This window comes from Aulonocara sp. 'chitande type north' Nkhata Bay, linkage group LG3 (assembly GCF_057382095.1).
Source record: "Aulonocara sp. 'chitande type north' Nkhata Bay isolate Kocher_YH1m ecotype deep benthic linkage group LG3, A_spYH_male_GT1.1, whole genome shotgun sequence".
NCBI lineage: Eukaryota > Metazoa > Chordata > Actinopteri > Cichliformes > Cichlidae > Aulonocara > Aulonocara sp. 'chitande type north' Nkhata Bay.
The window spans coordinates 9,208,648-9,221,397 of NC_141346.1; the positions used below are offsets into that span (position 1 = coordinate 9,208,648).

Genomic DNA, 12,750 nt, shown 5'->3' on the forward strand with positions numbered 1-12,750 from the left:
GTTTATTTCAGTCTTTTATTTGTTCCTGAGTAAATCAGTTTGGCTGAGATTAAAGTTAAGCTTCATACCATATTAATCGCAGTTAGATTAAGGGGATGGCAGTAAAAACTCCGGAGCTGTGACATCATCAAGTACGCTGGTGTTCCAATTGTACAAATCGCAACTCCATACTCGCATTCTCGCCAAGTCCGGACTCCCGTGTGGACTTACAAGGTCCAGACTAAGCGAGAATGTGAATACAGACTCGCACACTTGAGAACTGAGATAATGCTTCAGTGAAGGTAGTAGAGGTCGGACGGGAGCCAGGACTGACTGTACTTCCTGTCTGCTGTTTTCAGCTTCACTCACAGACTCAATGGCTTCCAGATCAGAGGAGGATCTCTGCTGTCCGGTCTGTCAGGAGGTCTTCAGAGATCCTGTTGTTCTGTCATGTAGCCACAGCTTCTGTAAAGACTGTCTGAAGAGATGGTGGAGAAAGAGACCAACACACCAGTGTCCAGTTTGTAAGAGAAGATCTTCAATGGATGCACCACCTTTAAACTGGGCTTTAAAGAACCTGTGTGAGTCGTTCTTACAGGAGAGAGATCAGAGAGCTTCAGAGGCTCTCTGCAGTCTGCACTCTGAGAAACTCAAACTCTTCTGTTTGGACCATCAGCAGCCAGTGTGTCTCGTCTGCAGAGACTCAAAAAAACACACCAATCACAGATTCAGACCCATCGATGAAGCTGCACAACAACACAAGAAGGAACTTCAGGAAACTCTGGAGCCCTTAAAGAAGAAGTTAAAGGTTTGTGAGGAAGTTCAAGTGAAGTTTGATCAAACAGCAGAACACATTAAGGTCCAGGCCCGACACACAGAGAGGCAGATTAAGGAGCAGTTTAAGAAGCTTCACCAGTTTCTAGCAGAGGAAGAGGAGGCCAGGCTGGCTGCACTGAGGGAGGAAGAGGAGCAGAAGAGTGGGATGATGAAGGAGAAGATGGAGGCTCTGAGCAGAGAGATAGCAGCTCTTTCAGACACAGTCAGAGCCACAGAGGAGGAGCTGAGAGCTGAAGACGTCTCATTCCTGCACAACTACAAGGCTGCAGTGGAAAGAGTCCAGCGCTGCCCCCTGCTGGATGATCCACAGCTGCCCTCAGGAGCTCTGATAGACCAGGCCAAACACCTGGGCAACCTGACCTTCAACATCTGGAACAATAAGAAGGACATGGTCTTCTACACTCCTCTCATTCTGGACCCAAACACTGCAAGTCCAGAGCTCATCCTGTCTGAAGATCTGACCAGTGTGAGTTATGGAGGAGAGAGGCAGCAGCTTCCTGATAATCCAGAGCGGTTTGATTACTACTGCTCTGTCCTGGGCTCTGAGGGCTTTAACTCAGGGACTCACAGCTGGGATGTTGATGTTGGAGACAGTATACGGTGGGGACTCGGTGTGTTAGCAGAGTCTGACCACAGGAAGGGTCCCATACGGTCTGGTTCATGGAGAATAGGATTTTATAATGGAAAATATTCAGCACGCTCTCTATCAGGTCCAGAAACTGCTCTCTCAGTACAGAAGAAGCTCCAGAGGATCAGAGTGAATCTGGACTGGAACAGAGGAAAGCTGTCGTTCTCTGATCCTGATACTAACACACACATACACACCTTCACACACACTTTCACTGAGAAGATGTTTCCATACATTAATACAAGGAATGAAGTGAAGGTGTGTCCGTTGAAGGTGTCAGTGTCAGTGCAGCAGATGAGTTGAGGATGATGATGTTTCTAATGTTGTTTCCTGTCAGTGAGTTGAAGCTGTTAAACTGCAGCTGTCCTCCTGCAGTTTGTCATAAATTTTCACAGGTTTAGTCTTTGTTTATGGAATTTCTGAGCACAACCAGCCTGAGGAGACTTAGTACATCTGCTAATTAACAACGAGTAAACTATTATCATGGTCTTTCCAACAGTAATTTAATTGATTTTACTTATTTTAAATATTCAGAAAATGTTAATCAATTGTAATTACTATACACTGTTATAAGAGATCTTATCGAGTATGTACTGATTGATCCAATATGATTAATGATAATTTTGTGTATTTATTCATCATGAACATTGAAAGATCTGGATGTGGCATTTTCAGTGGGAGAAAAATTTCGTCACTCATACAAGTGACTTCTTCAGTCTCAGCTGACCTGCTGCGTCCAGATGAACTGAATCAACCTTTTGGATCTGCTTACATGGTTGATTGCGCATGCATGAACATTGCCATATAGGCAGTTGTTGCATGGCCTTGATCAAAATCAAAGTGAGAATTTTAAAGGCAACAAATGTATTTACTAACCATGGAAATGGTCCCACCCTGTATATGGTGTGGCTCATATTATAGTCAGCTATTTATAGTGATTGTTATACATACCTTTTCTGATATTTGTAACCCTTAAAATACCTACAAAACATAAGCCTAAACAGCTTAATCATCATTCATTATAGAGGACCAGAATTTTCACATGCACCAAATAAATCATTTTGTGCTTTAATAATGAATTGTGCAATAAAGTATGCATCAGTAAATTCACTTACAATTTTATTTTTGATTGTTTTACTTATTTAGACATTTAATCTATTCTCTTTCGCTTATCCTTGTGAGGTTTGGAGCCTATTCCAGCCATCTTAGGGCAAGAGGCAGGGTGCAACCTGGACAGGTCACCAGTCTGTCGTAGGGCTAACACGTAGAGACAAAAAACCATTCTGTCACAAAACGGCTGTGTGTAGGCAGGAGAGGACCCAAATGTAAAAGTCACCAAGACGGAATGTGAACTCAAAAATGCAGCTTTATTTGCTAAAAACAAGGCAAAACGGTGGAAAACCAAAGTGGGAAAACTAATAATAAATCATAGATTAAAAACACAGGGAGAATCACACAGCTATCAGGGAGGACGCGAAACTGAACACAGGAAATACACACATGAGATGATCAGGAGAAGTGGCAACACATGGGGAAAAGCTGAAACAAATGAATACAACAACGTCACAAGGGAAACGTAAAACTAAACACAATAAACACAGGACCTCTTTCAAAATAAAACAGGAAACATGAAATGGACAAGGAAGACTTAACAAATGGGTTGAAAACACAAGAGGAAACTAATAAACAAATTAACTTAGGAAACCCAATGAACTTAAACATAAACCATAAACATCAAAATAAACTAAAACTCAAAATGCTGGGTCAAAAGACCCAGGATCGTGACACATTCGCACTCACACCTATGGACAATTTAATTCAATTAAACTATTAATGCAAAACACATTCCAACAATTTTTGAATTCCAATGTAGAAAACAGGTTTTGGAAGTCTTTTTGAAAAGGAATGAAAGTAAATAGATTTTAAAAGCAAATTATAGATACAGTTTTATTCTAGGAGGAGTTTGGGAACATCTGGAGACACACACACACATGAAAATTATAGTATGATGATGATTAAAACTTGGTGGTTGCATGGGAATTTTGAGATTTTTGGTTTACAATGACAAATAAACAATTTATCAACATGTTGCTTTAACTGTTTATAACCCATAAAGTCATAAAAACACAAAATCTGAGACTTTTTTGTTGTTGTTGCCTGTCCCGTTTGGTTCTTTTGCCATCAGAATTATTGTCTAAAGGCAAAAAAAGATTCCCAATGGATTTACTTTACCAAATGGGCCATCCCAGCTTTGCCGTATTGGTCTATTTGATTCATTTCTGCTTGGCCGTCACCTAAGGATTTACATCCCTGATAAGCAGAAGGAGTCTCACTATCTGTTCAATGTCTCCCATTACAATGGCCTCACTGTGTTAACATTCCACATGCATGCAAACTAGTGACAGGAGTGCTCTTACTATAGTAAAGTGAGAAAGTGTTATTACTATAACTAATGTGATATGATTAAATATGTGATTGATACGTGAGAAAAGAAATTTGCCTTCACAATGCACAGAGGTAAAAAATAAACATCCAAAATTCTCCAGAGAACAGGGAGTACATGACAGGAGGCTAACCTACAAAATGAAAAAGAGCATAGGAAATACCTTATAAGTGCACAAAAGGGAAATAGTGAAATCTTTCTGATTGGTTGCAAAATTATTTAACCCTTTCACATTTTACTGTTAAATAACCTGATTTTAAAAAGTATAGTAAATTATTTTGATTGCATTTTTCATGACTGTCGAGAGACATGGGACATAGATAGATTGTGTGCTTTTACTAATAGTAACTTTATTCTTTATTCTTAATCAAAAGAGATAAGGTGAAGCAGTGTGTAAGGAAGACTGTGAATAAGGGTGTTCTTCAGGAACTCACTCTGCACCCATCTAAAAATGAAATTGATCTGTTTCTTGACAACGTAACTCTCCCAAAATTACTAGACAGTCAAGCAATGGAACTGGATTCGCCACTGACGCCAAGTGAACTCCAGGAAGCCCTGATAAGTATGCCCAATAATAAGGCTCCAGGTCCAGACGGCTTCCCTGCAGAATTCTACAAAGCATTCTGGACAATTCTGGCACCAGTATTCCACGGAATGTTGCAGGAAATCGAGGAAAATGGCAGACTACCACCAAATATGAATTCTGCCAACATTAGTCTCCTGCTAAAACCAGGCAAAGACCCTTTATTTCCCTCAAGCTATCGTCCAATTTCTCTTTTAAATGTAGACCTTAAAATAATCTGCAAAGCTCTCTCAAAGAGATTAGAGAAAATAACCCCCCTCTTAATTCATCCTGACCAAACTGGTTTCATAAAAGGTCGGCACTCCTCAACAAACACTCGTAAATTACTTAATTTAATAGACTACTCATACAATAAAAACATTGAAACCATAATATTATCTCTAGATGCAGAAAAAGCATTTGACAATTAACTGGAAATTTTTATTCGCAACTTTACACAAATTTGGTTTTGGAAACTCTTTTATAAACTGGATAAGAATATTATACAATTCCCCAACAGCTCATATCAGAACAAATGACCAGACATCTTCCAGCTTCTGTCTCCTGAGGGGCACCAGACAGGGATGCCCACTCTCCCCTTCACTTTTTGCAATTTTTATTGAACTTCTAGCAGCAGCATTTAGACAGGCTACAACAATTAAGGGCATAAAATGTAAGAACATAGAACATAAAATCAGTCTCTATGCGGATGATGTGTTGCAAAATACTGTTAATCTGACCATCTTCAGGTTTTACACGCTTACATACACACAGTTACTGTCCCTCCATTTACAAAGGCAGAGGCGTCACGGTGTGATTATTTTACATGTAGTTGTTTTTTTTTTTCCTGTGTAATAATGTTCAACATTGTTAGCAATATATTTTTCAAAAAATGCCTCTCTGTGCAAAATGGGTTTAAAAACATAAACAGCTGTGGGATACTGTTAGTCCGTGATTTGAACCGGGGGAACAAATCGTGGCAGGATCAGCCTGATGTTATTTGTATCCCGCTGTAACTTTACTGTATAAAGAGCAAACATCTCCAACATGTCAGGAGTAGTTAATCATTACAATAAGTGTTTGTGAACTAAAAATTATGAATGTAGGATACTGTTTGTCTGTGATTTAAACAGCCCAGCGCTGCTCCTGACGCAGGGAAGACCAATTCTGCAGGGAGACCTACCTCGGCACTTGTGCAGGTGAAGCCAAAGGGAAGATTTGCTTCACCATATTTTCTAGTCTTTGGCTTAGAATGAAGTTGGTTTGGAAACATATTCAGCGATGCTTCATCTCCTGCTTTGTGTTTCTGTAGGCGCCCGTGCTAGCAGTGTCCAAGCGTTTTGTTTTTTCCCCCCTTTTCATCCCGCGCCCCTCTGTCATGGCTCTGCGCCCCCCCTAGGGGCGGGCCCCACACTTTGGGAAGGTCTGCCCTGGAGGACGAGGCTGTGGCCCCCCCGACACCCTCTAGCAGAGCATCACATGAAGGAACCTTTTAAAGACAAGCGCGTCCATGCTCACAGGTGTACACACGGGTGCTCACACACACAAACTACACCCTTTTTGGCTCCTACCTCAAAGCACACTGTGCGCTGTCGATATTACGTGCTGCACAATAATGTTTAATATTTAGTTTTTATTGTTACATTCCCATAGATCATCGTGATGTTGTTTATTATATTGCTCTTTTTTTCTGCTTGTTTTCTCTTTTTTCTTTCTCAGCAGGTGATCCAGGTGATTGATATATGTATTTTTTGTCTGCTTATTTTGATGTTTTTTGTTCTTTTCCCTTTATCGCTGTCCCTCTTCACCGCTGTTTTTCTTTCCCTTTCTTTCTCCCCTTTCTTTTCCTCATTCAAGTCTGTCCCGTATTTAACAAGTGAAAATAAAATGAAATAAACAATAAAAGGTGAATCAAATAGACCATTACGGCAAGGCTGGGATAGTCAATTTGGTAGAGTAAATCCGTTGGGCATCTTTCTTCGCCTTGTATGTAAATTGCATAAAATGAATGACACATGAAGTGAAGCCTACTCATATGTGACTTAATGTTCATATGAAATGGAATTTTCTATATTGAGAATGAGACTGAAAATAAGAAAATGTAATGGCATGATTTTTAAGTTTAAAGTTTTAAAATCAAGTATGTGAGAAAAAAGGTAGAGATAGAATAACAGGGTGGGGCTGGACATGGGATGAACTTATGTAAAAAAGGTGATTGAATGGCTAGATGAAGGAGAGAGGAGGGGGCGAGTAAGCACTAGGCAGCACATTAGTTGGTGGTTGCGGTATTGGTATAAAGATTTTTTTGTGAAAGAACTCTAGGAGAATTTCCACTGAATGCCCCACTGAATGGGGATGCTTCCTGTTGAGTGATTATCATCAACTCAGAACTCAGAGATAGATGTATCTTCGGATTCAGTAGTGCCTATTCTCTCCAAAAAAATCAGCATTAACTCAGAGCAAATTAATTAGGCAAGTATAATGGATGTGGTTTCATTATTGTTTTGTGATTATTGTTTTCATTAAAGCAACATTGCTTTAATACAATTTCCTGCAATTGAAGTCTAAATTTTGGATATGCCACTTTTTAGGTCTTTGTGAAACAGTAAAAGTAAAAATCTGAATATTAATCCTTTTTAGTGTGATTAGCTCTTACAGGTTACTCCAGCCCTTTAAAAGTAACAGATCCATGATGCCTATCCTAAAATCAACCCAGATTATCAATTGCAACAATCGAGAAGGTTGCTGCCTCTAACAGGTGTGGCTGTTAACAATAGACCTGCAAAGCTACTCAGCTCCCTGGCTCTTATCAGAGGAGGCAGGGAAAAAAACCTGGACTTCAGTGTGGTCAAAACAATACTAGAAAGGGGGGGACCCAAGTGACAACGGTGGAATGATTAATAAATATGAGCCTTTATTTTGGAGGCTGAACAAAAACATTAGGTGTGTCACAAAACGTAGGCTGCATCCTCCTGAGGCGGCATTTGTAGACCAATTATGTCACAGTGTGTGTGTGTGTGTGTGTGTGTGTGTGTGTATGTTTGTCTGTGTTTGAGCTGGGCTACTCTCACACAGTATTGTGTGCGATGGTTTATCGACCTCCAAAATACAATAATGACTTTGCTGACATATTGTCAATAGAAAATTGTACTTAGTAGTCAGTATAATCTTTAAATCTTTAATGATATAAGTTTGCATATGGTAGAATACTGCATGTAATCATTTGTGTTTAGAAGTATATAGTTGGTGGCATATTGAAAGAATGTCTCATCCTAGGAAGTCTGTAACAACGGTGTGTACTTTCCAGGGTGTTCTGGCTTCACCCCCACATCCTAGGAACATGGGAAAGGTTGTACCTTGTCTTATTGTTTTACGGGAGGATTAACGTAGCTATGTCAGCTATGTCAACAACCATGCCGGCACACCAATCTGTTGGTTCCTCAACTCGGGTAATGACACCAAGCTCTTCCATTCGTTGGAGTTCCTCCTTTACCATTCCCATTAGAGGCAGAGGAAGCCTTTGCGGAGTTTTGAGCGAGTATGGCACAGCGTTCGGTTTGAGTTTAATGTGATAGGCCCGCTGCACTTTCCCTAGACCATTGCAAAGTTTAGGGTAAGTAGTCTTCAGAGTGTTCATTGAAACCGCGTCAACTCGCACCAGCAGGCCAAGAACTGTAATGGCGGGCAGGCCTAGCAGTGGAGTGCTCAGGTTTCTTACAACATAGACCTTCTCTGTTGTCTGTTTTGCTCCTTAGCTGAGCTGTAGCTTTGTAAAACCAGCAACGTCCAGTGGTGTTTTTCCAGGGCCTGACAAAGGTTTTTCTGGCTGCTGGAGAACTGGTCTGTGTTCATTAGCAAAAATTTTTGATAAGTCCGAGTCAGCTACTACAGTCATATCTGCTTCAGTATCCAGTTTGAAAATGATTTTTGCATCTTTCACTTGTATGATGGCTGTCCACGCCTGGCTGTCACTGGAAACTGAGCCTAGGAAGAAACCTTGCTCCTCTTCCTCCTCAATACTTTGCACTGTCTTGCTTTGCCTGCAGACGCGCTGGTAGTGACCTTTTTTTCCACATAAATGACATTTTGCATCATTCGCTGGGCACTCAGGTTTCGGCTGTGGAGAGCCTCCGCACTTGTAGCATTTATTACTTTGTCTCTTGCTATACTGCTGTTGTGTTTTGACAGTTTTATTTTTGAACATGTTGAACTTCGTTTTGTCGTGCTTTTGTATCACTCTGTCAACTGTTTTCGTATTTATTTGCATTACATTTGTTTCACTTCTCAAACCTGACTGTTGCTTTTTGATTTCTTCTGACTGCCTGGCCATATTTATAGCTTTATCCAAGTCCAAGTCTTTTTCCATCTGCATGCGCTCAGACAGCCTCGTGTCGACCAAGCCCACTACTATTCTGTCTCTTATCAGCTCATCATGGAGCGGTCCGTAGTTACAGTGCTCTGCTAATGCATGCAAGGCAGTCACGAATGCAGTCTCATTTGGCTCTTGTTTGCGCATATTAAAACGTACGCGCTCATAAACAACATTTTTCCTGACAATGAAAAAGTTGTGGAAGCTATCTCTCACTTTACCATAGTCCCGCTGGTCTACATCACTACATAACTCGAGTCCTCTCAGGACGTCATCCGCTTCGTCTCCCATACAATATATGAGAGTGTTCACTTGATTTTCCTCCGAGCTCGCGGACAGATTACTTGCCTGACGGAATCTCTCGAAGCCACTCCCATCTTGCCTGAAATGGAGCAAAACCTGTTTTATACCTTTGATGTAAAAGAAGGATGACAGTTTAACACTGGAATTAACATACCTGAGATTCAGGTGAAAAGAAACATTTAACAGAAAGGTGCCATGAAAATCCGCCCATCACCTGACACACCTGGGAAAAACCAGTAAATAGGATGTTATTCAACCTCAGTAAAGAGAGACGCACAGACGATCAGACTGCTCAGACCAAACTAGCAGCTTCCTCTGAGTGAGTCCAGCTACAGGAGAGAAAAGTGGAAAACTCCAACACTGCTGCTTCAAGCTGCTGACGCTCCACACACTGAATGTGAGTTTGAGCAAAAACACGACTCAAAGGAAGTTTCAGTGAAGGTGGTAGAGGAGGGAGGGGAGCCAGGACTGACTGTACTTCCTGTCTGCTGTTTTCAGCTTCACTCACAGACTCAATGGCTTCCAGATCAGAGGAGGATCTCTGCTGTCCGGTCTGTCAGGAGGTCTTCAGAGATCCTGTTATTCTGTCATGTAGCCACAGCTTCTGTAAAGACTGTCTGAAGAGATGGTGGAGAGAGAGACCAACACACGAGTGTCCAGTTTGTAAAAGAAGATCTTCAAAGGAAGAACCACCTTTAAATCGAGCTTTAAAGAACCTGTGTGAGTCGTTCTTACAGGAGAGATATCAGAGAGCTTCAGAGGCTCTCTGCAGTCTGCACTCTGAGAAACTCAAACTCTTCTGTCTGGACCATCAGCAGCCAGTGTGTGTCGTCTGCAGAGACTCAGAAAAACACACCAATCACAGATTCAGACCCATCGATGAAGCTGCACAACAACACAAGAAGGAACTTCAGGAAACTCTGGAGCCCTTAAAGAAGAAGTTAAAGGTTTGCAAACGAGTTCAAGTGAAGTTTGATCAAACAGCAGAACACATTAAGGTCCAGGCCCGACACACAGAGAGGCAGATTAAGGAGCAGTTTAAGAAGCTTCACCAGTTTCTAGCAGAGGAAGAGGAGGCCAGGCTGGCTGCACTGAGGGAGGAAGAGGAGCAGAAGAGTGGGATGATGAAGGAGAAGATGGAGGCTCTGAGCAGAGAGATAGCAGCTCTTTCAGACACAGTCAGAGCCACAGAGGAGGAGCTGAGAGCTGAAGACGTCTCATTCCTGCACAACTACAAGGCTGCAGTGGAAAGAGTCCAGCGCTGCCCCCTGCTGGATGATCCACAGCTGCCCTCAGGAGCTGTGATAGACCAGGCCAAACACCTGGGCAACCTGACCTTCAACATCTGGAACAACATGAAGGACATGGTCTCCTACACTCCTCTCATTCTGGACCCAAACACTGCTCATCCACAACTCATCCTGTCTGAAGATCTGACCAGTGTGAGAGGAGGAGAGAGGCAGCAGCTTCCTGATAATCCAGAGAGGTTTGATCGTTTCTATTCTGTCCTGGGCTCTGAGGGCTTTAACTCAGGGACTCACAGCTGGGATGTTGAAGTTGGAGACAGTAAATGGTGGGTACTGGGTGTGTTAGCAGAGTCTGTGCAGAGGAAGGGAATCATGCTGTCTGGATTATGGAGAATAGGTTTCTTTTTAGGTAAATATTCAGCGCGTTCACCATCAGCAGATTCTGCTCTCTCAGTAGAGAAGAAGCTCCAGAGGATCAGAGTGAATCTGGACTGGAACAGAGGAAAGCTGTCGTTCTCTGATCCTGATACTAACACACACATACACACCTTCACACACACTTTCACTCACAGGATGTTTCCATACATTCAAACTGATGGTAAAGTGAAGGTGTGTCCGTTGAAGGTGTCAGTGTCAGTGCAGCAGATGAGTTGAGGATGATGATGTTTCTAATGTTGTTTCCTGTCAGTGAGTTGAAGCTGTTAAACTGCAGCTGTCCTCCTGCTGCCTCGTTGTTCCAAAGCTCTTTGTTTCTCTTTTAGTTCTCACTGTTTCTTTCTGTTTCTGCTGTCCACCTTTTCACATGGAAAATCATTTCACTGTTTCTCACTGAATGACTCCCCAAACTAGATTTGAAATTCTATCAAGTTTCTAATCATTACAAGTGATTCATGTTTCTATTTGATGTGTAAATGGAGATGATTTAGTTTGCTGGGATATGGACTGACATGTGTTGAATGGGAGGAGCAGTTTGTTGTTGTCTTCTTGTCTGTTTATGACAATGAAAGGCTGGAGTATTATGTACGTGCTTCACTGTCAGTATCTTCAGGGGGATTCAAAGTCATGAGATAAACTAGTGTAGAGGAAAATATCGGAGCTTTATTTTGTATCAAAGCAGAGCGTGTCGTCCAGCCGGAGGAATGTCTCACCAACAAAGCATCTCTTTACAAATAAATTTGCTCCACCATTTTCCTTCATGCTATTGGGTGGCTGTAGCTCAGGTGGTAGAGCAGGTCATCTACTGATTGGAAGGTTGGTGGTTCGATTCCCGGCTTCCCCCTAGTCTGCATGCCAAATATCCTTGGGCAAGATACTAACCCGAAATTGCTCTCCGATGCATTCATCGGAGTATGAATGTGTGTGAACGTCAGTTGTGCTTGTGCGAATGGGTGAATGCACAAGTTGTGTAAAGCGCTTTGAGTGCTCAGAAGAGTGGAAAAGCGCTATATAAGAACTAGTCCATTTACCATGCTGTCCAACCAGTGTCAGAAGATCTAGACCCCACTTTGTCATTTTCAGCTGCGAACACCTTATCATCACGCAAACATTCAAAGTGATTTGATAGAAACCTCGATCCACAATGAAATCCCAGCCACAGAATCTCAGCCATCTCTTCTTCCTCCTTTTCTGGGAAAACCATCAAACTCTACATTGCACTCTGCATTTTTCAGGGTAAAGTCCTCCACTGATATCGGTGCAAACCTAACACACTGCTGACTGTTTTATGACTACATCCACTTTGACCTTTGACCTACTTCTGTCTGTTTTTGTGGAAAGTATCATAATAATTATTATTTTGACCTTTGGGCCCTTTCATTTGACATGTTATGTGTGAAGAGTATCATTATTGTTGACTCCATAATTTTAAATTATTCAGTGTGTTTAACAAGATCAAAGCGAGCAGCTCAGTTATACCAAAGGAACATCTCTTTCTAAACACATCTGAGTGTGTGTGTGTGTGGTTGTGTGTGTGTGTATACATGTTTAGACATCTTTGTTAGTTCAGAATATTGGCATGCTACTGTACTTGTGGGGACCAACAGTCACTTATGAGGACAAAGTGCCATCCTCACGAGTTTGAAAGTACTTTTGAGACTCAAAATATGGTTTTAGTGTCAGGGTTACAGTTAGGGTATAGTTTTGTTTAGGGTTAGATTAGAGAATTAAATGAGTGAAAACTCAGAGCTGGGGCACTACATCATCATTCATCGTATTTATTTGTGGATATTTGCTGCCATCACCTGGAGAAATACAGGAAGTAAAAATTGGAGGAGGGTCAGAAACTAAGATCCATCAATTTGAGCCATAAAAATGATCCAAACTAATGTTAGGGCCGTTCATTAATACAGGTGAAAGGAGAGAAAACATATTACAGTGATGAAA

At 41.6% G+C, this 12,750-nt stretch overlaps 2 protein-coding genes across 3 annotated transcripts; both read left to right on the forward strand.

The window, feature by feature from the left end:
- Nucleotides 1–355: 355 nt before the first annotated feature.
- Nucleotides 356–3,504, forward strand: LOC147333831 (nuclear factor 7, brain-like). Its single transcript, XM_086270485.1, has one exon. The coding sequence runs from the start codon at nt 356–358 to the stop codon at nt 1,745–1,747; it is 1,392 nt and encodes a 463-aa protein (XP_086126611.1). The 3' UTR covers nt 1,748–3,504.
- A 6,132-nt stretch (nt 3,505–9,636) lies between these two features.
- On the forward strand, nt 9,637–11,329 carry LOC147333832 (nuclear factor 7, ovary-like). Of its 2 annotated transcripts, XM_086270562.1 has the most exons (2): nt 9,637–10,157; nt 10,218–11,329. In XM_086270562.1, the coding sequence occupies exons 1-2, from the start codon at nt 9,637–9,639 to the stop codon at nt 11,020–11,022; spliced, it is 1,326 nt and encodes a 441-aa protein (XP_086126688.1). In that variant the 3' UTR covers nt 11,023–11,329. The 2 variants fall into 2 exon arrangements, with proteins under 2 accessions (XP_086126688.1, XP_086126678.1); XM_086270552.1 differs by having other exon boundaries at nt 9,637–11,329.
- Nucleotides 11,330–12,750: the final 1,421 nt, after the last annotated feature.

What these genes read in the sequence shown, in the direction of transcription:
- LOC147333832 (XM_086270552.1), top strand. Translation starts at nt 9,637, where the DNA reads ATGGCTTCCAGATCAGAGGAGGATCTCTGCTGTCCGGTCTGTCAGGAG.
- LOC147333831 (XM_086270485.1), top strand. Translation starts at nt 356, where the DNA reads ATGGCTTCCAGATCAGAGGAGGATCTCTGCTGTCCGGTCTGTCAGGAG.